The sequence below is a fragment of the Lepidochelys kempii genome, chromosome 1, assembly GCF_965140285.1.
Source record: "Lepidochelys kempii isolate rLepKem1 chromosome 1, rLepKem1.hap1, whole genome shotgun sequence".
NCBI classification, from domain to species: domain Eukaryota; kingdom Metazoa; phylum Chordata; order Testudines; family Cheloniidae; genus Lepidochelys; species Lepidochelys kempii.
In genome coordinates this window covers 108,963,530-108,984,424 of record NC_136380.1, presented here as the reverse complement: position 1 = coordinate 108,984,424, position 20,895 = coordinate 108,963,530, and the positions used below count along the sequence as shown (strand labels likewise).

General features: G+C 42.2%; 2 protein-coding genes across 3 annotated transcripts in view; one reads left to right on the top strand and one right to left on the bottom strand.

Moving 5' to 3' along the window:
• Nucleotides 1–20,873, bottom strand: part of COL4A2 (collagen type IV alpha 2 chain) — a 249,308-nt gene extending 228,435 nt beyond the window's left edge. The window contains exons 1-3 of the mRNA XM_073349678.2: nt 19,606–20,873; nt 18,963–19,072; nt 18,702–18,762 (exon numbers count right to left, since the gene is read on the bottom strand). Of these exons, the coding sequence (XP_073205779.1) occupies nt 18,702–18,762; nt 18,963–19,024 (123 nt within the window). The 5' untranslated portion in view covers nt 19,025–19,072; nt 19,606–20,873. The remainder of the gene's footprint in view (nt 1–18,701; nt 18,763–18,962; nt 19,073–19,605) is intronic.
• The window catches only part of COL4A1 (collagen type IV alpha 1 chain), a 209,576-nt gene continuing 208,158 nt past the window's right edge, over nt 19,478–20,895 (top strand). Inside the window, exon 1 of one of the 2 annotated variants that reach the window (XM_073349693.2) lies at nt 19,478–20,164. In XM_073349693.2, coding sequence (XP_073205794.1) covers nt 20,087–20,164 — 78 coding nt within the window. In that variant the 5' untranslated portion in view covers nt 19,478–20,086. The remainder of the gene's footprint in view (nt 20,165–20,895) is intronic. The other variant, XM_073349702.2, reaches the window with a different exon arrangement.

Below are 20,895 nucleotides of genomic sequence, written 5' to 3'. Positions count from 1 at the left end.
TAAATTGAAGATAGATTAGAAATAAGGCAGCAATTTTTAACAGCAGAGGTAATTAACCACTGGAACAATTTACAGAGGGTTGTGATGGATTCTTCATCAAGACAAATCTTTTAGAAAAACATCTAGTCTTGATATGACCTAAATCAAATAGGAATTAACCCAGGGAAGTCCTGTAGCATGTATTATAGAGGAGGTCACAAAAGATGATCACAATGGTCCCTTCTGGTTTTATAGTGTATAAAACCGCCAGTGGTCCCAGTGCTTGCTGGTTGAATCCAGTTACAACTATTGTTTCAATTTATAGCACAGACTACACCTAATCAATGTTTCATAACACAGCATGGGTGAGATCTCTTCTAGAATTCTGAAATTTGGTAATCACACTTCAAAAAGGATATTGAAAAACTGGAGAGGGTTCAGAGAAGACCTGCAAAAATGATTTCAGGTCTGGAAAATATGCCTTTCATTGTGAGACTAAAAGGAGCTTATTCTATTTAAGCTCACAAAAAAGAAAGATAATAGGCAATGTTATCACAGTCTACAAATCCCTAAGCAGGGAGACTATACTGATACTAGAGGGCTCTTTAATCTATCAGACAAAGCTATATAAATTCTAATAGTTGGAAGCTGAAATCAGCAAGCTGGAAATTTTTAACAATGAACGTAATAAACTATTGTAACCATTTACCAAGGGTTATAGTAAATTCTCTGTTGCTTTGAAGTTTTATATCAAAACTAGATATGCTCTAGCTCAGCCAGACGTTATGGCCTCTATGCAGGAATTATCAGATGAAATACATGGCTCATGTTATGCTGCAAATCAGAGTAGATGATCATAATAGTCCCTTCTGGCATTAAAAAAACAAACAAAAAAACCCAACCTATGACTCTACAAATAACGCAGCTAAATTAAGCTTTACTCATCTACTAGCAAATTCTTTCATTCCATCCTTCACAAATTCTGACCATGAGCTGAATTTGACCTGATTCCAATATTTCTTATGAACTGAGGCTACCAATTGTCAGTTTTTTCCCCCATCCATCATTTTTATTGATGACTATTGTTTACTCTCCATCGGAAAAGCTGGCCCAATGCTTAGGTATTAACAATGTTAGACAAAAATTTAAATCTAATGCAATATTATAGTCCTAAAATACACTAAAAGAGCTGGATGATTTTAAACAGGAATCCAACTCAAGGGATTATGATTGCAAATCTAACCTCAGACATCAATTTACTAATAAAAAGCAATGTATGCAGGAAAATCTGGGGACATGTTATGGCTCAGTGATATAAGACCATTCTACAATAAAAAGGAAAATACCATTACTGATGGGAAAAATGTAACAGAACTATGTTTTTAAAGTTTCTCACAGTTTGAGGATCTAAATAATATTGTGAAAGGAATCTAAAGGCTTTTAAAATATCTTTAATTACATCCAGATTGCCACAAAACAGTCTTCTCTTAAGTGTTTAACTTCCAAAAAAAAATATTGAATCTAATTATAGTAAAAATAAACCTGAACCATTTTCTCAGCTCAAATACACAAATTTGAAGAATGCTTTTATATTGGTATGTAGTCAGAGTTCACGTATACATTTGATAAACAAGCACTGTCACTCACTGTTAATTTTAGTGAGGCTGTAGACTTCTTTCACTATCCTGAAAACAGAACTGTAACCATTAACAAAAAAACACTTTATCAGCACACACACACACAAGCTGTGTTCTGATTAGCTGTTACCTTGTATATTAGTCTCAGTCCACACTATAAAGGTTACTGATAACTGTAGCACAGACCCCTGATAATTTAGGACCAGATGCAAAGCCAGTTCAAATCCATGGGAGACTGTCCATTGATTTCAGCGGGGTTTGTATCAGGTCCTTAATAACAAATTCTAAAAACCAATGTAAAGCTTTAGGCCATATGGTTGCAACAATTTTAAAGCAGATTTTCCTGTTGAAGTCAATGTGTCCTTTGCTTAAAGTCTGATGGTATGATACGCCCCTGGCATGACAGTTAATAATTACCGTGTAGTGTAGTGTAAACAAGTAGAGTGTGTTCTGTGGCACCAAAACAATTTATTTTTAAAAAGTTATTAGGCACACGTCATGTAATAAGATACCAGAATCTTACTTTGATTACACTCTTCACAAACATGCAATTTTTAGACCATTTATAGTGATCCTAGAGTTAGGAGTTGATAAGACTTTATTCTACCTAGTTATTTTTTTCTTTAAGAATTTTGGATATAGGTTAGATTAGCAGTGACCAAGATTTCTTCTCTTTATAAAACACAGCTGTTACACACGTCCTGAGATAAAATAAGTAAACTCTTAGTAGAATACTCGATTTCAAGAAGGAGAAACTGGCTGCAACAAACTACTTCTGTAATCAGAGAGAGAATGACTGATATGTTAACCATTCTGTACATAGTGTTTGTTCATTTTATAGATTTAAAAGAATCAAAAGGCAGCTGGCCTCACTAACCAGATTTTCTGAAAATACTAATGCATGAAATACTGATACTGAATGTAACCCTGATATATAGGGGAAAGAGCTCCCATGGAAGTTTCTCATCTTTATGCCCAGGCTGAACCAGTGAAGGAAAATGAAAATCTACATTTTAATTTTAAAATATCTTTTATATTTTATAAGAGTTTCCCCTTTATTTAATACGAACCAACCTCAGGGAGCAGCCAGCAAAGGCAGCTGAACAGATGAGATAGGGATTTGAAGAGAACCCAAAGGGAAGAAAGAAAGGCAAGACCTTGGTGACTGAAGGGGCTTGAAGGAAACCAGCCCACACCTCAAGAGCAATGGAGTGAGAACTGACCTGCTATTTCAGTGAATGAGGAAGAGGTCTCTTCCAAAAGACAACACGTGTGTGTGGGGGTGGGGGGGTTGCTGCTGGGTTTTTAGAGGAGAGTTCAGGGGTTCTTCTAGGAGCCTCAATAAGCATCCAAACTTCTGGATGTTTATCTGAACCAACCAGGATCTCCCCAATTTTGAGGTTCTTTAATCCCTCTAAAAATGTATTTTTGCACTGTTGGAAAAAGTGCACATTCCTCACTTACACATATTTTGCAGTGTAGATGTTGGATTTACGATTAAACTTTTGCTATGTTGAGTCAGTGTGACAAGTTTTCACGTATTATTGCAGCATCGCTATGCACTATGTCTGTGGGACAAATAATGAAAGATTTGGAGTGGATATTTTCACCTCTCTTGATCTATTAAGAAAGGAGATCTTTAAGATAGTCTGAAACTTCTATCAGTTTTGCAGTTTCACAAAGCTGTAACCATACCATGAGCCTACTCAATAAATACGTAAAACTCTAAGGGGGAGATTGACGACCTCAATTCTAATACTGCACAAATGACTCGCCAACTCTTTGTCCATTACAGGTAATGATAACAGTACTGTGGCCCATCTCTCCTTGTGTCCAAGTGATATTAATGTGTAGCTGATAAGCAGCTGATTGAAGTGAAACACAGGAAAGATGGAAATGAAGTTATCTGGAAAAAAGAGAAGCATTTAGGACAACTAGCAATAACCAAGGCATCACCATAATTCAAGAGGGTGCAACTCCGATCACATAAATAAATTTGCAAGCTAAGCGTCTTAAGTGGCAATTAGATTCTGAAATAGGAACAGCTGCCAAAAATGTTTTGTTCCATCTCTGACTGGCCAGAAGGCTATGCCTCATCCTGTTGGATGCTGGCTTAACCATAGTGATCCATGAAGCTGTGACTTTCAAGCTCAGCTATCGCAAGACATTGTTCCCAGGGAAGAACAACAGGCCAGCTAGTGTGACAGCCTATTCATTAAGTAACATAGGGTAATGTTAACATGTCACTGTAGAGATAACATTGATTCCTCATGGAAACAAATTCAAGGCTCTGATCCTTATCTTCAGATAATGACTGCATTGGGCTCAAGCTACTTCAGTGACCCCTCTCTCTGTACCCATGATCTTATACAATACTGTGCTCCTAAAGGACAATGGATCTCTAGACCAAAAGGACGACAGCAGGAGGCAAATTTTCCTAGTGGTTGACTCATGGCTTTGGAACTCCCTTCCTCAAGATATTAGAATGATCACAAATCTCATCTCCTGGAGGACAACAGCAACCTTAATTATATATTGTCATTATAGTTATTATTAATTATTATTATTACTAGTAATGGAAACCTTTTCCTCTCATACAGTGGAAGAAGCAAGAGAACCAAAGATCAACACTGATTAAACTACACATTGAACCTATACAGTTCTGTAAGGTGCTCAGATACCATGTTGATGAGTACAGTATAGATTGATAACTAAGAAGTTCATGTTAAAAAGCAGCCTAAATCCAACAGAATGAACACAAGTTGTCCAGCAGCCTCCAGGCATATCTAGATAATTGTAATATAGATAATTCAAATATACACAGCTATGCATATTGCATAACATCTTTCCCCTTTCCAGTTTGACTATTCTGAGGAAGGCATTATGGTGCCATTAGCTCCTGGGACCAGAGAAAAGCAAAGAGTCCTGAGAACTACCTTTCCCTACTCGCTGTGATTGAAGAAAAATCTCATTAAAGTGCCTTGCATAAAAGTTTTCAAAGACGGCAACATTAAAGGTTTGGTGGGCAGGGCAGAAGCACCATGCTCTGCCGAAGAATTTAAAGCTTTGGCCATGGACATGAAGGGGAAAGTCAAGAGAGAATATGGGTGGGAAACTAAAGCTGGTCAGCTGAGCACTGATCTCTTCTGCTCCCCTGGCAATTGTACATAATTGACGCCAACTGGCCTCTACTCATCTCCCCAATACCCCCTTTGTTCTGGAGTCGGGAGGGAGAAAAGAATCTTTGTGTGCACAACCTCCTCTCTTGAGTACTCTGGGTGGGTGAATGCCCTGTGATGAAAGCGGGCGGTCTGGGGCAGAGGTACAGTCCTACTTGCTTTCCAGGCCGCAGCAGATCAAAGGGTGGATGGAGAGTGAAGTAGAAGCCAGTGAATAACAACCGTTGGGCTCTTCACTGAGGAGAGGGGACCCACTAGGCAGACTGGCCAGATTATTTGTCCCCTCTAAGCCCCTGCGCAGCTTTCCCCTTCTCTGAGAAGCTCATCTCTGCTAATTCTTAGGAATGACAAAAGAGGCTATTGAAGTGAATGCTGTGGATTCCCTTGCTTTTGTCAGTTTGTTTGAACACTGCCATTATATAAACATGGTTATTTTAAAATATCCCTACTTTTCAAAAGTGCCATAGACCTGGACAAAATGGCTTTCATCAAGACAGCACAGTCTCTTCATACATTTGTCATGAAACTTGCCTCCCAACTGTAATAAACTGCAATTGCATCATGTTTTAAACACCACATACTTGCACTGACATAATCACGAGATTTTTCCGTCTGTGGATAAACTTCCCATTCAGGTGAATGATGCACAATTACTGTTGCAAAGTACACCTAAAATATTAAGAATAGCAAGTCCTGCATATGTTCAGTATGTCTTATTTTAACACAAATGGCCCCCTTTGCTGAACCCTGAGTTCTTAGTTAGGTAAAAGTCGTATTGCAGTCATTAGTTCTGTTTTTTGTGCATGCTCTGGAATACATTTTTGGCATCAGAGAACTGAGTAAGGTCTTCAAGATTTAGCTATACATGTTCAATGAATTAAAACCTTTTTTGTTGTTGCAAACCATAAATAATACAAAGAAACTAGGAAGTAAAGTCTGAATTGCTTCTTCATCCACTGCTACGCATCTAACACTTTCTATGAGCTCAGTTATACCACTCAAGCACAGATATGCATTGAGGGCAGTAGTGAGCCCTCAGAAACTCCCCAATGTGCCAGGGGAAAAAACAGGGAATGAAGCACACAACACTGTATACCTGGACAGCAATGTGAGCCATCTGGGGAAGTGGCAGCCCTAAGTCCTCAGTCTTCACATATGAATAAAGCAGTCTTTGTGTTCTGATGAATACAGAGACAGTGCCCGCTTCTGCATGTGTGCACAAGGGGGCAAAGGATGTGGGCTGCTTTCACCTTCTCTACTCCACTGTGCACCTGCAGAGCAGATGAGCATAATCTGGCCCCAGATTTGAAGTTTTCTAAGGAAAGCTCTAACATTTCCCTGCTCATTTTTAAACAAATATGTCAGTTAAGATTTCTAAGTTTAAGGCAGAAATGTTTGGGTCATTTCCAGCAGATGTTATCTTGGCTGCTGGCCCCAGGGAGATCTGCAGACTTCCCATGCTCTGAAGCCCCAGAGGCTATTCCCAGTTCTGAAAGGGAATTAGGCATTCCATTCTGCCCACTCCTCTGTCTATGACTCAGCCCAGAACACATTGGGAATGGTGTTGAACTGTTCAATTCCCATCCTTAAGGTGCTCCCTGATGCCTTAACAATATTTAGGGGGCCAGGAGACTGTAACCAGTGGACTGAATGTCAATTATCTTGGGTAAAAGCATAAAGAGGCTGCGGTCCAAGTACAATTGGACCTTGCTCTATTTGATAACTGTATGCTGAGGATCAGGCAGGCAGAGCAACACAGTGAACATGCACGCTGAAGTTTATAAAAAGCTGATAATCTTTGGTGAAAATGAGGAGAGGTGGGAGAGTGTAAGTGCAATATGGGGAAGGCCCATTTTGGCACTATGGGGATGAAGGGGAGATGCCTTGTAAGTATTTCTGATGACTGGTAGATGACCCTTCCTCAGAACTCCAAGGTTCAGAAGATTGATCTAGAAATGGCCATATCCCCAACCTCTACCGGTATATGGGAGAATTGCTCTAAACTAGAAATGGTTTCAAGGCTGTGGATGAGGAGACTGAAGGGCACTGAAGGTCCTGAGAACTGAGACTACTTCAGCACAGAAGGTGAAGAGCTAATTTGCATGAGCTTTTTCTAACAGGAAGCTCCTAAACTCTCAGCTGAAGAAAAAGTTTGTTTTCAATTCTATGGCTTCCGCAGTAGGTCAGCCTGTGCACTGAACAGGTCACCTTCCTGCGGAGCCAGAAACAGTTGCCTTCTGGCACTGAACAGCTCAGTCAGCTACGGAATGTTATCTATTAAGTTGAATCTGCAGGATCAGGCACTAACAGCTGACATACAAGTTTCAGGAAACTGCCGTGAAAGGAAATTTTTTTACCAGTTACAGATGCACTCAGAACTGCATTAGCTGGTGGACAGTGCAAAAATATGTGACAGGTACAGAAGTGACCATACTTGTCTAATGAGGCATAAACATGAAAAAAACAAGAACAAAACAAAACACTCTGCTAACTTGGCAAACTCAGGCAAAGGGAAAGTTAGTGAACAGACAGTCCTCCACTGCCTTCAATATTATTTTAGAAAAAATACAGTCAAACAATATCGTCCTTACCAAAAATAGAAAATCTTTAGCAGGCCCTTGAAATATGAACGAAAAGGTATACTTTGTAGTAGAACAATCAACAGGTGGAATCATCAGCCTGTGATGGAGATATTTTAAGCAAGGAAGACTACAGCTAAGGATTGCCAAAAATCAAGCCCAACTCTTATTTACAAGAGTAATCTTGACACACTGATTTGAGAGAGACTACTCATGAGATGTAAATAAAGATTGCAGACTCAGGCCCCTAATTTTACAGTTAATGAAATATGATCTTTGAAGTGTCCTAGCAAACATGTCTTTGATCATGACGATCAACAATTATTTTTCCTTAGTTCTCTTAATGCTTGCGTCATTCCACAAAATAGCTGCACAAAACATATCTCGAAAATGCCGTTGATGGTGGGGTGTGGATCATATTGCCAAATGAAAATGTGCAGATTAGAGGAAATATTTTTTTTTACAATTCACAAAGGTAGTGATGTGGGAGACATGCAGTAGCTCCATTAGAAGTTTTAAAGGTGGAGTTCATACAACAGATGCAATAAAAATGTGCATCTGTTTTCCATAGGCAGACAGGTGAGAGTGCTTGTTGCATTATAGAGCACAGCTTCTTTTATGGGGAGGGGTGGAAGTTAATATGGAAATAAAGTTAAGAAAAAAAAATCATTGCCCTGGTTTTGTGGGCTATAATTATTCTCAGTGATAAGGTGAGAAAGATTTTTTTCTTTACATTTACTGATGACTTAAAAGTTCAGACAGTCAAAACTTTAATAGAGACCCTCTCCCCTGAGATGAGGATCAGAGAAAAAAAAATAGTGAATATATGGAATGCCAACATAGACTGCTAATTAATCTCTAGCTGGCTTTTATTTAGGTGTGTGCATATAAATATTATTTCTACATTCATATAATGCACCTATCAAACTCTAGGTATGTTTATAAAAAGCAAGAAAAAACACCACCATAATATTTCTGACAAAAAAAATCCTATTACTATCCCAGTTTCCATTTAACGTGCAATGGTAAGGGAGTAACAGAGAATAAAATGGTGACAAGAAATGGAGGCCTATATTATTAGGCTATGGCTACACTAGAGAGCTTACAATGGCACAGCTGTACTGATGCAGCTATACTGCTGTAAGATGTCTTGTGTAGCTGCTCTAAGCTGATGGGAGACAGCTCTCCTGTCAGCACAATTAAACCACCCGCAACAAGTGGCGATAGCTATGTCGGCGGGAGCTTTCCATACTGACGCTTGTGTCAGTGTAACTTATGTCACTCGGGGTGTGTTTTTTCACACCCCTGAGTGACATAAGTTATACCAACATGAGTGGTAATGTAGACATAGCCTTAGTGTTTTAAAGACTCAGCATTTGAGACTGTGAAAGCAGTGTCAACGAACTGCACCAACTACTCGCCTATTGTTGTGTATAGTTATTCACATATATTCATGTTTGTTCATTCTGTATCCTCACATGCTCTTTGCCCCCATATCTTTCTTCATAGATCCTAGAGACAGCCTATTTTCTATCTACTTTAGCACCATCATCTTCTATCACAGCCTTCATCCTTCCAAATGAAGAGGAAGGGACCATTTGAAACTTATCAACATCACTCTTTAAATCAGCCAGGAAAAGTTTGTATGATATAAGGCTTTTTCTTCAACCATAAACTGAATCTTCTGCCTCTATCAGCTACTGGATCAAAATTAATTAAAACAATATGTTGCTAAATGTCTGAATATACTGCAAACATGTACAGCACTTTGTATTCCTAGAGAGCCAACATTGTTAAGATAGCCCAATTAGAGCAGCACAGTATTTCCCCGAGGGAGAAAGAAAAAAGAGAAGGCACAGCCTTCCCTGACACTTTAGTTGGCACACCCCTGGTGAGAGGAAGGCAAAAATCTTCAACTAATAAATCCCTCAAGGTCCTGGATTAGTGTAACACAGTGTAGTAAAAATTCTGTTCCTTATCCAACATTTTTTGGCTTGGAAACAAACTGGGTTCAATCAAACGGATGGACCATGCTAGTGCAAAGAGAAAGAATCTAATAAAATAATTAATGTTCTCAGATATTAAATGGAGATGTTCAATTATCTCAGTACATTTTTAAATTTAGAACAGGTCACAATGTAGTTTTAATCTTCCCATAAATAACTTGTTTGGAGACAACTAAATTTTATTTCCTTACAAGTAAAAACCAAACCACAACACATAATAGAGACTTAAAAGCACAACCCTTATATATTATTTGTGGTCTGATGTTCATATATTAAAGCCAAGCATGTACCACTTTAAGGACTGTGGGAAATACAACCTTTCCTTAACCATTCCAGCAGATTTCCACTAAAATAAATAAATAATTGACAAAAATCAAGACTCCATACATACCTACCTTCTAATTTAGTGAGTAGGGTTTCCATCTCCAAAACAGTAATAGCTCCTAAAGTGACCTCATCTCCTCTCCCTCTATAGCAAAATGTAGAGATCTGTTATCCTCATCCACTAAAACATTTATTGGTTTTGAATAGAAGGCAGAGTGAGCTTTCTTTCTTCTACTTTATGCAGCATGTGCTACATGTTAGTGTTTAATAACTCTATAAAAGCAGACATGCCACAAGGACCTTACTATTGCATAAGTCTCTGGAATATACTTCTGACCTATTCACAGGAACAATTAAGTAAAGATGCCTGTTGTAGTTTTCCAGTGGGCTTTTCATGGACATTACCATTTGTTGGCAGAAATATAATGGTAGTGTTTTTTCTTGCTTATTATAAGCATACCTAGAGTTTGATAGGTGCATTATATGAATGTAAAAATAATATTCTACACACATCAAAAGAATTCATTTTTAACAGAGGCCATGGAAATACATCAGAACACCTTTTCCCTACTGTTCCCTTATACATGGCTCTATCCAATTCAATAGGACAAAGAAATCTTTTTGGCCTGTCCTGATTTTTTTTAAGTTACTCATGCCAAGACCTGAATTAGTGGTTGCACATCCCCTTGCACACAGAACGCCTTCCCTAAAATAGTCCATAAGGTCATAACCATTCCTTCTTCAAATCCCTCTTCAAGACCCACTTCCGTTGTGACTCCTACAAGAAATCAGCAAACTCATAACTAATAGGGTGAGTGGTAGTTGCGCATAGCTGACATTTATTTGTTAATTTTCAAAAAGTTTTTAAAAGATGAGATCAAGTTGTGCAAATAGCTAGCATATATAACTAGATGAACTTATTACCCTTGTCCTCCCTTCTTTCCTATTTTTGGAAGGCGTATTTATTTCATCCTGTTTAAAATTAGATACAAATTCTTTGGGGGCAGGGACCATGACCTGTTTGTAAAGTACCTTGCAAAATGTAGCCCAATTCCCAACTGCAGTCTTTGGGTGCTGCCATAATATGAATAAATAAAATATAACAGCCAATTAGCTTATGGACCACATGTGAAAATGCTGGCTTGTGGGCTGTCAAGAGGAGGCCTATGAGCGAAATCCTGGCTCCACTGAAACAACAGCAAAGCTCTCATTGACGTCAGTGACTTCCTGAGGACACAAGTATGAAGCAACACTTGTTTTAAATGGGAAGTCTGCATAACTTTGCAACTGCTTCTTTGGAAGAAAGGCCTTTCCTCTATGACAACAGTAAAGCTTGGCATCATGTACATTCTTACTACTGACAACACCTTGTGACTTTAATGTAGATAAAAGTAACCCTCTGGAAAAAAAAAATCACAGTTTGCATACGCTCACTAGAGACTCGTTGGAGCTTCAGACTAAATTCTCCAAAACTTTTGTATATAATGAGCATACTCCAACTGCAGGATTCACGCAAGACTTCCCGTGTAATTGCTACTTCTGACTGTTACAGGGCAGGATGGGGCCAGGCACCAGAACTAAAAGTAGGGAGACTCTTCAATGACACCCCTGCTAGTGCCCAGGCAGCATGGAGAAGGAAGCCATCTGAATCAAAGGCAGAAGGGACAAAAGCCGGACGTGAGGTACGTGCAGAGAAAAGATTGGGACAAGGAGCCTATGCAGGTGGGGGTGGGTCCTGGAACTGGAGGCTAGCTGGGAGGAGAGAAAGTGACACTGGGAAGTGAGTGAGTGGGACACTGGGATTGGCTGGAAAGAAGACTAGGAGCCAGGCTGTGGGAAGATTGGGACTGGGTGCATAGACATATTAGGATTGGAAGCCCTGGGACCAGGTGGGCAGAGTGGGGAAGACTTGGGTTGCCTGGGCAGGGAGACAGACTGGTAGATGGGGTGCTGGGGAGACTAGACTAACTGGGTAGGGAAACAGTGACTGAGATCGGACCAGGAGCCAAAGAAGTGTAAAGACTGGGTCTGGCTGGGCAAAGAGGCAGGGACAAGGAACTGGGAAGTATGGAAACTGGGAAGAGGAGCTATGGAGGAGGGTGGAAGACTGAGATTGGATGAGAAGCCTATGATGGGAGACTGGGAGCCAATTAGGGCAAGTGGGGAATGGGGAAACAACTGGAGGCCAGGGAGTGAGAGAAACAGACTGGACAAGGATGGTGGGGACAGGGACTAAGACAGAGCAACAGGGATTGGGGACCCAGGCATGGGGAATAAGCAAGACTGGGTTAGATACTATGGTGATGAGCACCATAGAAAAGTCCATGAGGAAGTTAACAATTCTGTGTTCAGAACACGGTTTGTATTATGTGTAGGAAATAAGGCTTGGAGGTCATACTTGGAACAATGACAATAAAACAATATATTGAATGGTACTCATTTTAATGCATCAATCCAGTGCACTGAATGAGGTTCTGTAGAAAAAATAGTGATGATGTTACAAACAAACAACCCATCCTACCCCCCAAATGGTACCATAATGAATACGCACAAGGGGGCCAAATTTAGGTTGCATAGGCAACCTTAATTCTGGCTTTTCCTAGCATCAAGTGCTTGATTTTGCAACCATAATGTTCCTTTAATGTAGTTTTTGTATGTAATGTGTACACACATTTATTAATGTTTGTAATTCCATCTAAGATCTTTGGGTAGGGGAGAGGAACAGCTGAATAAGCAGAGTCTTTTTTTCCAGGAACTTAACTTTTAACAAATTCCTGAACGAACAAGTATGGCTTTTTTTCAGAACAAATACGAAAACCAGGGGGTTGTTGTCTGAACAGCTATATTTGTGTGAGGGGGATGATTTTTTATTTTTTAAATGACATCATACACTCTAGTTAATAATATCATTGTCATCTATTAAAAGTTCAATATTTGTATCTTGAATTATGTTAAATGGTCTCTCTTATGGTTCAGTTTTTTATCTGCTGCCAATTGTCTGCCAGGAGAGAGAGAGCACAAGAGGTACACACAGGATTGGTACCATAATGAGACACTGACAGAGAATCTTTATTCCCACTCCAATACACAGACAACTAGGACTCGAGACCTCTAAGGCAGTGGTTCTCAAACTTTAGCCACATGAGGACCCCCATTTTGATTTAAAATTTTTCACGGATCCCCAAGTCAGCTTCTAATTTTCCCTGCGGGTGCTCAACCCCAACTCAGCCTCATGCCCCGCTCTCACTCCACCCCATCCCCCAACGCCCCACCCCTGCTTCACCCCTGCCCCTCCTCTTCACCACCTCTTTCCGCCCCCTTCCATGAGTGCATCCCATCCCCGCTCCTCCCCTTCTCTCCCAGCGCCTCCTGCATGCCGCTGAACAGCTGTTCCCTGGTGTCCAGGAGGCACTGGGAAGGAGAAGTTGATCAGCAGGGCCAGCGGCCTTGGATGTGACTCATGGACCCCCTGGAGTACCCTCATGAACCCCCCAGGGGTCCGTGGACCCCAGTTTGAGAACCACTGCTCTAAGGAATCTGACTCTCAGCAAAGGTAGAGCTCATTCATAGAAGTCCAGAGTCTGATTCTCCACTTCCATTGGTTGATTTTACAACAATATAACTCCATTGTTATCAGTGGAGCTATTCCTGATCCACATCACATCGGTGTGAGTGAATGGAGAATCAGTCCCTTCTCATCTCCCCAATATTTCTTCCAGGATTTGAAGAAATGGTGAGGTAAATTTAGTCTGAACACCAACAAAAGGATGAAATATTCAGGGAGGCATTTGTCAGCCCCTCAAAAACTTTAGCTATATTCAGTTTAGCTACTATGTCACATTTTATGGGGAAATTAGACTTCAATCTAAATAAGGGCCAAATTTTGCTCTGTTATAATGTGTATAAATGAGGAGTCACTCCAAGCCAATGAAATTACTCCATATTTATGCAAGTGTAAATTTGGCCCAAGTTTGCAACAACTCTGTGTCATCCCACTAACATTTGCATTTTACAGAGTTCATTACAATGGCCCTGAGTCTTCTGCTTCTCTTCCCTTTTCTCCTTCAAATATTCTTCCCTTTATTTCTTTATTTCTTGAGTGCACCACACAAAGGACCAGATTCTTCCACCCTTACTCACATTGAACAGCCCCACTGGTTACATCAGGAGGAAGGGTGGTAGCGTCATACAAATATAGGGCTGGCAGGAACCATCTGCCCCATAGTTTTATTATTTATCCGTCTTTATCATTTTTCTTCTCGGGTTATTTTTCTCTCATTGATTCCACAGGCCAAATGAATGCCTGGTGCAACTCTGCTGAAGTTAATGGAGTTACACATGAGGGATGATTTTGGCTCAGAGTCTCTGCTTTTGGCCCTATTTATGTCCATTTTAGCGAATGTTATTTTCTTTGTCTATTTCTTGCAGTCTATTTTTGCATAGTCTTTGTATAGTAGCCCTCATTTAAAACCATGTAAAAGAAAATGCTAAAATGGCACCTAAACCTCTAGAAAGGTGTAGAGTTTTCCATAGTAATCCATGCTCCAAGAGATGTAATGACATTATTCTGTCATTTTGTGGTTGAGGGGAAGACAGGGACAAGATAACAGTTAGTGCTGGGGGAAGATAACATAGGTTAAAAAAGCTGTGTGCATAAACAAAAAACCTATTCCAAGTAGTTCAGGAAGCACAGAAAGAAAGGAGACCTGTACATTTTGATAAATTTGGGAGAGGTATCCAAAGTTCTGTTTGCTTAAACAAACTGAGAATTTAAACTTGTTTAAGTTCTCCCAACACATACTACTTACTACAACTTCAAGCTATTTGAAGCCTTCTATGTTAGACAGAGCTATGGTCCAGATCCACTCAATTTTTTGTCTCTCCTTCCTGATACTTCCATAAAACTCACATCCACCCTAAAACTTATACTCTTTCCTTCTTCTCTGTCCCAAGACACTTTATTCTTCTCCTAACCCTAAACATTCTCCTTCCTGCTCCTTTAGTCTTCCTTTCCTGCCCTCCACCCCCAACATTCAGACAAGGCGGTGGAACCAGCCTGGGAATTCTCTGAAGCAGCTCACAAAATTCTAATGAATTAATCCTCATAATAAATCTATTATATGTAAATATTATGCTACATATACGTACACAAACAGGGAGAGAGAGGGAAGATGAGGCATGGAGGTAACCCAAAGTTACATAGAAATTTTGGGGGCACAGCCAGGAATAGAATTGAGCTCTCCTGAATCCCACTCCTGTGCCAGATCCACCAGACCAATCTTCAGTAGTGCTGCCAGCTACCCACTCACAGTCACTCATATACTACTGCCTCACCCACTTACATTCATCCTGCTGGCCCTGGGGAAATAATGTTTCACCTTTCACTGCATCTTAGGCCTTGTCTACAATAGGGGGGTAATTCAACCTAACTTATGCAGCTCCAGCTATGTGAATAACTTAGCTGGAGTCGACGTAGCTTAGACTGACTTATTGCGGTGTGTACCCTGTGCTGCATCAATGGGAGACACTCTCCCGTCAAGTTCCCTTACTCTTCTCTTTCTGGTGGAGTACCAGAGTCGATGGGACAGCGATCTGTGGTCGATTTAGCGGATCCTCACTAGACCTGCTAAATCGACCCCAGGTGCATCGATCACTGCAGCGTCGATCCCCGGAAAGCATAGACATGGCCTAAAAGTTGAATGTCACTGCTGCTGCATTTGAATCCTAGGTGATCCCCAGCAGTGAAACCATCAGCTTACTTGTGCCAAGTGCTTGCCATTTCTACCACTCACCTTCTGCTGTTTGAATTTGACATGTTATAATGATATGCATTATAGCATATGCCATACTGCATAGCACAGTAACATATCAAGTTTTGTCAAGAGGAGATGACTAGCAAAAGGGGCATGTGACATTAGGCATCTTAGCTCCTTGCTCCTCTCCTTCCCTGGCTTCACGTTTCTCTGGTAACAAAATCTCAGTGGATCCAAAATCTGTTGCACTCAATGTTCCTGCTCAAACCAGGGTACAGATGGATCCAACCTTAATCTTCCACAGAGGATAAGCAACCACCTATGAAGCCAAAAGGCTGCTATGACTTGAGTGCGAAATAGACTAGTAACTATTACAAAACCTGCTTCAAAATATTCTGAAAACTAATACCTCCTATTTCCTAAATTGTTATACCAATTTATTACACAAAAATAATCATACAGATTTTTAAAAGATGCAGTCATAAAAGTCTGAAAAAATGTAGGAGAAGCCAATGTAGGATACCCTAAAAAACCCAGATGGCCAAATCACAATTGCCCTTGCACAGGTGCACAAAGTCTTACTCTCATTTGGGTACCTGTGCAGGAGCAGCCATAAACCAGGTCTTTACAGTCCATTAGCACAAGGGGTGGAGGAATGGTAGGGCCTGATCTAAAGCTCATTGAAATTAATGGAAGTTCTTCTGTGGAATGCAGTGACTTTGGAACAGGCCCTTAGTGCCCCAGACATTTCAAAGAGGACAGGGCCGTAACCCTACCCACCTATTGGCAGACAATACAATATGGCCTGGGATATTTAGAAAGTTCCCAGCATGATGTTCACTAACATCTGTGCAACAGAGTATCAAACTATCCAAGGTTTTCCTCTTGGAGATAAGAATTGATTACATTTAAAAAGACCATTTATTTATAAATGTTACTGGTTTATGTTAAAAATCAAAGTATCTTTAAGTGCTCACTCAATCTACAGATTAGGATTGTGCTCAGATGAAGCATCAATATCAGATGAAGATATTTATCATAGGTTAATTTCCCACATTTGTGCGCCATGGGTGTTACACTAATGTCTTCTTTTCCACATATCTGGTGGCTTTTTTGGGGCCACAAAGGAAGATAATTAGGGCCGTCAAGCGATTAAAATAATTAATCACATTGTTAAACAATAATAGAGTACCATTTGTTTAAATATTTTTGGATGTTTTCTACATTTTCAAATGTATTGATTTCAATTACAAGATAGAATAAGAAGTGTACAGTGCTCACTTTACATTTATTTTTATTACAAATATTTGCACTGTAAAAAAACAAAAGAAATAGTATTAGGTGAATTGAAAAATACATGTACTGTAGTGCAATCTCTGTGTCATGGAAGTGGAACTTAAAAATGTAGAATTATGTACAAAACATAACTGCATTCAAAAATAAAACAATGTAAAACTTTAGAGCCTACAAGTCCACTCAGTCCTATTTCTTATTCAGTCAATCGCTCAGTCAACAAGTTTGTTTACATTTACAGGAGATAATGCTGCCTGCTTTTTGTTTACAATGTCATCTGAAAGCGAGAACAGGTGTTCACATGGCACTTTTGTAGCTGGCATTGCAAGGATTTACATGCCAGATATGCTAAGCACTCATATGCCCTTTCATGCTTCGGCCACCAATCCAGAGGACGTGCTTCTATGCTGATGACACTTGTTAAAAAAAAAAAATGTTACGTAAATTTGTGACTGATCTCTTTGAGGGGAGAATTGTGCGTCTCCTGCTCTGTTTTACCTGCATTCTGTCATATATTTCATGTTATAGCAGTCTCGGACGATGACCCAGCACAGGTTGTTCATTTTAAGAACACTTTCACTACAGATTTGACAAAACACAAAGAGGGTATCAATGTGAGATTTCTAAAAATAGCTACAGCACTCGTCCCAAGATTTAAGAATCTGAAGTACCTTCCAAAATTGGAGAGGGACGAGGTGTGGAGCATGCTTTCAGAATTCTTAAAAAAGCAACACTCTGATGCGGAAACTACACAACCCAAACCATCAAAAAAGAAAATCAACCTTCTGATGGTAGCATCTGACTCAGATGATGAAAATGAACATATGTTAGTCCATACTGCTTTGCATCATTATTGAGCAGAACCCATCATCAGCATGGACGCATGTCCTCTGGAATGATGCTTGAAGCATGAAGGGACATATGTAGGGTGACCAGATATCAACTGTGAAAAAACAGGACAGGGGGTGGGTGGTAATAGGCGCCTATATCAGAAAAAGTCCCAAAAAACGGGACTGTCCCTATAAAAATGGGAAATCTGGTCACCCTAGACACATGAATCTTTAGCGCATCTGGCATGTATATTTCTTTCAATGCCAGTTACAACAGTGCCATGAGAATGCCTGTTCTCACTTCCAGGTGAAATTGTAAGCAAGAAAGCAGCAGCATTATCTCCTGCAAATGTAAGCAAACTTGTTTGTCTGAGCAATTGGCTGAACAAGAAGTAGGACTGAGTGGACTTGTAGGTTCTAAAGTTTTACATTGTTTTGTTTCTGAATGCAGTTATGAAACAAAAAAAATCTACATTTGTAAATTTCACTTTCACGATAAAGAGATTATACGACAGTACTTGTATGAGGTGAATTGCAAAACACTATTTCTTTTGTTTATCATTTTTTGTGGAAATATTTGTAATAAAGATAATATAAAGTAAGCACTGTATACTTTGTATTCTGTATTGCAATTGAAATCAAATATATTTGAAAATGTAGAAAAACATCCAAAAATATTTAATATATTTCAATCGGTAGTCTATTGTTTAATAGTGCGATTAAATCTGCTATTTATCACAATTAATTTTTTTGCGTTAATCATATGAGTTAATCGACAGCCCTAAAGATAATCTTGGGCTAATTTTTGTAATGACTTGTTATTGCTTTAACAAATAATCTGATTTGAACAGGTGTAATCATGGAAAGAGGAAAGCCCCAAAAGGCAATCCAGTATAGTGAAGGAAGCTGAACTCTGGGGCTGTTATACATTTTATTGAAGATGCTAATGTGTAAGTGATCTGCTGGCTGTTTTTTCTTTTTAATTGAAATGACAGCTAGATCAGGCATTTAGGAAAGAAGAATGCAATTTCTGAACTCTATAGCACCTCAAATAAAAATGCTGTGGGTTTTCCCCCTTCCCTTCTCTCTCCTCTCATAAAGGGACAAGACATTTAACTTACAGCTTTTACTCTGCCAGTTAACAGTGAGGTCAACACCAAGAGCAGCACGACCTGCATAGCCCTGTACAGAAAGGAGAAACACAACATTAAGAATTTGTATTGCTGTAGCACCGAGAGTGTGATATAGCTATACAGGCTACTGTGAAGAAAAGGTCCCTGCCCTACATTTGAAGAGAATTTTGTCCGCATTTTGTCAATCATTAGAAGTGCCCATCATAACAACTACTTGAAATAAGAATGGAGGGGATGGAAGCTACTTACTGCCAAAGGGCACGACGTGAGAGGAGGAACCGCGAGCTTCTCATCTTTGCTTCGTCTCCCATGCTGTGCGGGGCTCCCAGCGGCAAAGCTCTCCTGTCCCAGGAAAGCCCCTGGATCCAGAGCGAGAGGGAGAAATCCAGTGTGAATGAGGAGTAAGGAATGTGCAGGTCACCCCGACTGCATGCAGGGAACAGCCCTGTGCACACGGGAGTTAGGCTACATGGGCTGAGCTAGGTCCTTCCCATTCACCTAGCGATTCCCGTCTCCGCGTTCCTGGCGGCTCGATGCAAGGGGCGCTCCCCAAGCGGCACACCTCTGGAGAGGGCGCGAATGCTGCCCTGGGGGGACGCACGAGCTACAACGCGGCTTTGGAAAGGAAACGCTACGCTGGAGTCCCAGCCCCTCCACCCCCCGCTGTCTGCAGCGGCCGCCGCGTCCCAAGGCACAGGCTTGCCCTTTGCAGGGGCGCTGGCGACCCGAGGCTCCGCTCAGCTGGCTCCCCGAGCGCACGCCAAACCTCTCCCAGCCGGGAGCGCCGGTACCCGGGCCAGCCCAGGTGTGAGCTCCCAGCGATCAGAGCAGCGCTGAGCGGCTCCGGCTCTCCTCCTCTCCCCCACTCCCCCCGCGGGCGCCCGATACTCACCCCTCCGCTCCCACCTCTCTAGGCTTCCCAGGCCGGGCGCATGCCCCTTCCACAGCCGGTCCCCAGCAGCGAGGCGAGGGGCTGGAGTCAGACCGGCCGCCGAGTCCTCCCAGCCCGCCGCGTGGGGGTGGATTTTGTGGGGCGAGGCGGGAGACTGCCCCCTTCCTTCTCCGGAGGAGCGGGACTGGCCGGCCGGAGGTGGGCGACGCAGAGGGGACGAGACACTGGGCAGCCTCGCCGGACCTCCTCCCAGTAGCCACCGCCCGCGAGGGGAGGGGGCAGCGGCAGCCGCCCACAGACTGGGGATGTGGGCAGCCCTCGCCTCTTTGGCTTTAGAGGCGCTGCAGCCGGGGCCGAGGAGAGACGCGCGCAGGGGCCGGGAGTTGCGCGCGGCCAGGCGCTGAGCAGGCAGCGCGCTTCCCCGCTCCGGGCGCTGGGAGCCTCCGGCGGGCGCGGGGCGCGCCGCGGGGAGAGCCGCACGATGAGGCTGTGGCGAGGCGTGGGGCTGGTGCTGGCCGCGCTGCTGCTCAGCGAGGAGCCCGACGAGGCGTCCGCGGCGGTGAGTACCGCGGCGCGGAGCACGCCGCCCTCGTCCCCTCCCGGAGAAGCCCCCGGGCCAAACCTGCGGCCAGACGGCGGGCCCGGTGCTGCTTCGCTCCCACCCTTTCGGCGGACGGGACACAGTGAGGACCCTGGGGGCGAGGCGCCCCCGGTTACTTGTGGACGGGGGAGAAGGGGATAGAGAGAGAGGCCAGTGTGGCCGGATGGGATTGCACAGGGGGCAGCCGGGCTCTCATCCGGGAGCTGAGTGCCCCCCGGCTCCCGCCGGTTTAGCCCGGACCTCGCTTTAAAAAGTGATGCAGCAGCAGCAGCAAGGTGGCTTTCTCCTCTGGCTGCTCTTGCCCGCCCGGGTGCGGGGATATGCAGGTGCCCCTTGCTGGTCGATCTGCTCCCGCGTCTGTGCTGATGTACTCAGGGGGATATTTTCACTCACTTCCGAGGCACCCCCCCCCGGCTTGTGAGTGTTCATTTCCCACAGAGAAGTAGCAACATGTTGCGACTCATAGGCACGCAGCCAAGGTTGTCAGTGCAGTAGCCGTCCTGTGTGAGTCTCTGAAGGCTACACACACACGTAGGTTAAATTTCTCACTGTAATCCCGAGCCTGGGATGGTCCATGCTGGCCCCGAAGCAGGGACCACTTGGTTACTCCTAAGGAACTTGCGTGGAACCTCCAGTATCCTCGCTTTCCCACGCCTTTTCGAGGATCACTGGAGCTGCAGAGGAAACGT